The sequence below is a fragment of the Sinocyclocheilus rhinocerous genome, unplaced genomic scaffold, assembly GCF_001515625.1.
Source record: "Sinocyclocheilus rhinocerous isolate Xijiao unplaced genomic scaffold, SAMN03320098_v1.1 scaffold397, whole genome shotgun sequence".
NCBI lineage: Eukaryota > Metazoa > Chordata > Actinopteri > Cypriniformes > Cyprinidae > Sinocyclocheilus > Sinocyclocheilus rhinocerous.
In genome coordinates, this window is record NW_015663491.1 from 1,001,543 (window position 1) to 1,002,791 (window position 1,249).

At 39.8% G+C, this 1,249-nt stretch overlaps 1 protein-coding gene across 4 annotated transcripts in view; it reads right to left on the bottom strand.

Moving 5' to 3' along the window:
- The window catches only part of LOC107728858 (transcription factor SPT20 homolog), a 15,159-nt gene that overhangs the window by 3,228 nt on the left and 10,682 nt on the right, over positions 1–1,249 (bottom strand). For all 4 annotated transcript variants that reach the window (XM_016539150.1, XM_016539149.1, XM_016539147.1 and 1 more), the window contains exons 23-24: positions 1,198–1,226; positions 751–839 (exon numbers count right to left, since the gene is read on the bottom strand). In XM_016539150.1, the coding sequence (XP_016394636.1) occupies positions 751–839; positions 1,198–1,226 (118 nt within the window). The remainder of the gene's footprint in view (positions 1–750; positions 840–1,197; positions 1,227–1,249) is intronic.

The following is a 1,249-nucleotide window of genomic DNA, read 5'->3' on the forward strand; positions in this document are numbered from 1 at the left end:
ATATATATATATATATATATATATATATATATATATTAAAATAGATTATTTTTGATGATACAAATCCCATTGGAATAATGTGAATTAAAGAATCATGTACAATAAGACCAAAAAGGTGTATAAAAGATTTAATTTAGGCTTTTATTCACATATAAACATTGATCAGCAAACATAAACAGAAGCTCAACCACACGTGCTTGATGTGTTAGAACAAATCTCATTGGTTCTTTAGAAAGGTCAAACGTGATGGCGTCACATGAGAGAATAAACCTCATTGGTTCTTGTGTGTCAAACAAGCATGCTTGAGCTTCTGTGAACAAATCTGAATGCTAACATTGTTAGCTGATCAATGTTTATATGTGAATAAAAGCCTGAAATAATTCTGTTCATCATATAAAGCAATCCTGTCTCTTTAGAAGACTTGGATTAAACTGGTCAATTCATACGGATTTTTAAAAACATTTTGAAGAGTTTTGGGTGAACCGACTTTCACTGAAGGGACAGAAATATCTCTGATTTGATCAGAAATATCTTCATTTGTGTTCTGAAGAAGAACGATTTCTTATGGGTTTGGAACGACATGAAGGTGAGTAAATGATGACAGAATTAAATAACCCTTCAAGAAGGTCGATTTTGAATTCACGTGGTCTTCAACGGTCAGTGGAAAGGGGGAATCAGTGTCTGAGAGGTCAAAGGTCAGTCTGATATACACATGTCTATGGGTGGATGAGGTCAAAGTTGCTGCATTACTTGGATCTGTGGCTGGTGCTGTTGCTGGAGCCTCGGGGACGGTAGGCTGGGCCCGGACCCCTCCAGACCACAACCCAGCTGGGACAGCACTACCACGGACAGAGGGGTGGGGTGGAGGAGGAAGAGGAAGAGGAGGGGAGAGAGAAAGAACAGGGTGGGGAGGGAGGTAACAGGAAATAAAAGGTAGAACGTAGCAGAAAGAGGAAAAGTGGCATCCACCATCATGTTAATCAAATGACAAACCCAGATAATCAAAAAACGGGTCTGATTAACTTCGACTGATCTATGTTGAGATTAGTATGACACACTACTAAATCTAAATCCATTAGTATGTCTACTCATTGTGTTAGTGTCTGTTAGAGATATCTGGACTAGAGATGTACTTGAATAACAGTGAGAGGAGTGGCAGACAAATGAAACGCATGTGTCCAGTGTATGAGCCTGTACCTGCTGCCTGAGGAGACATGAATCCCCCCCCTCCGGTGAGATTGATGACCGC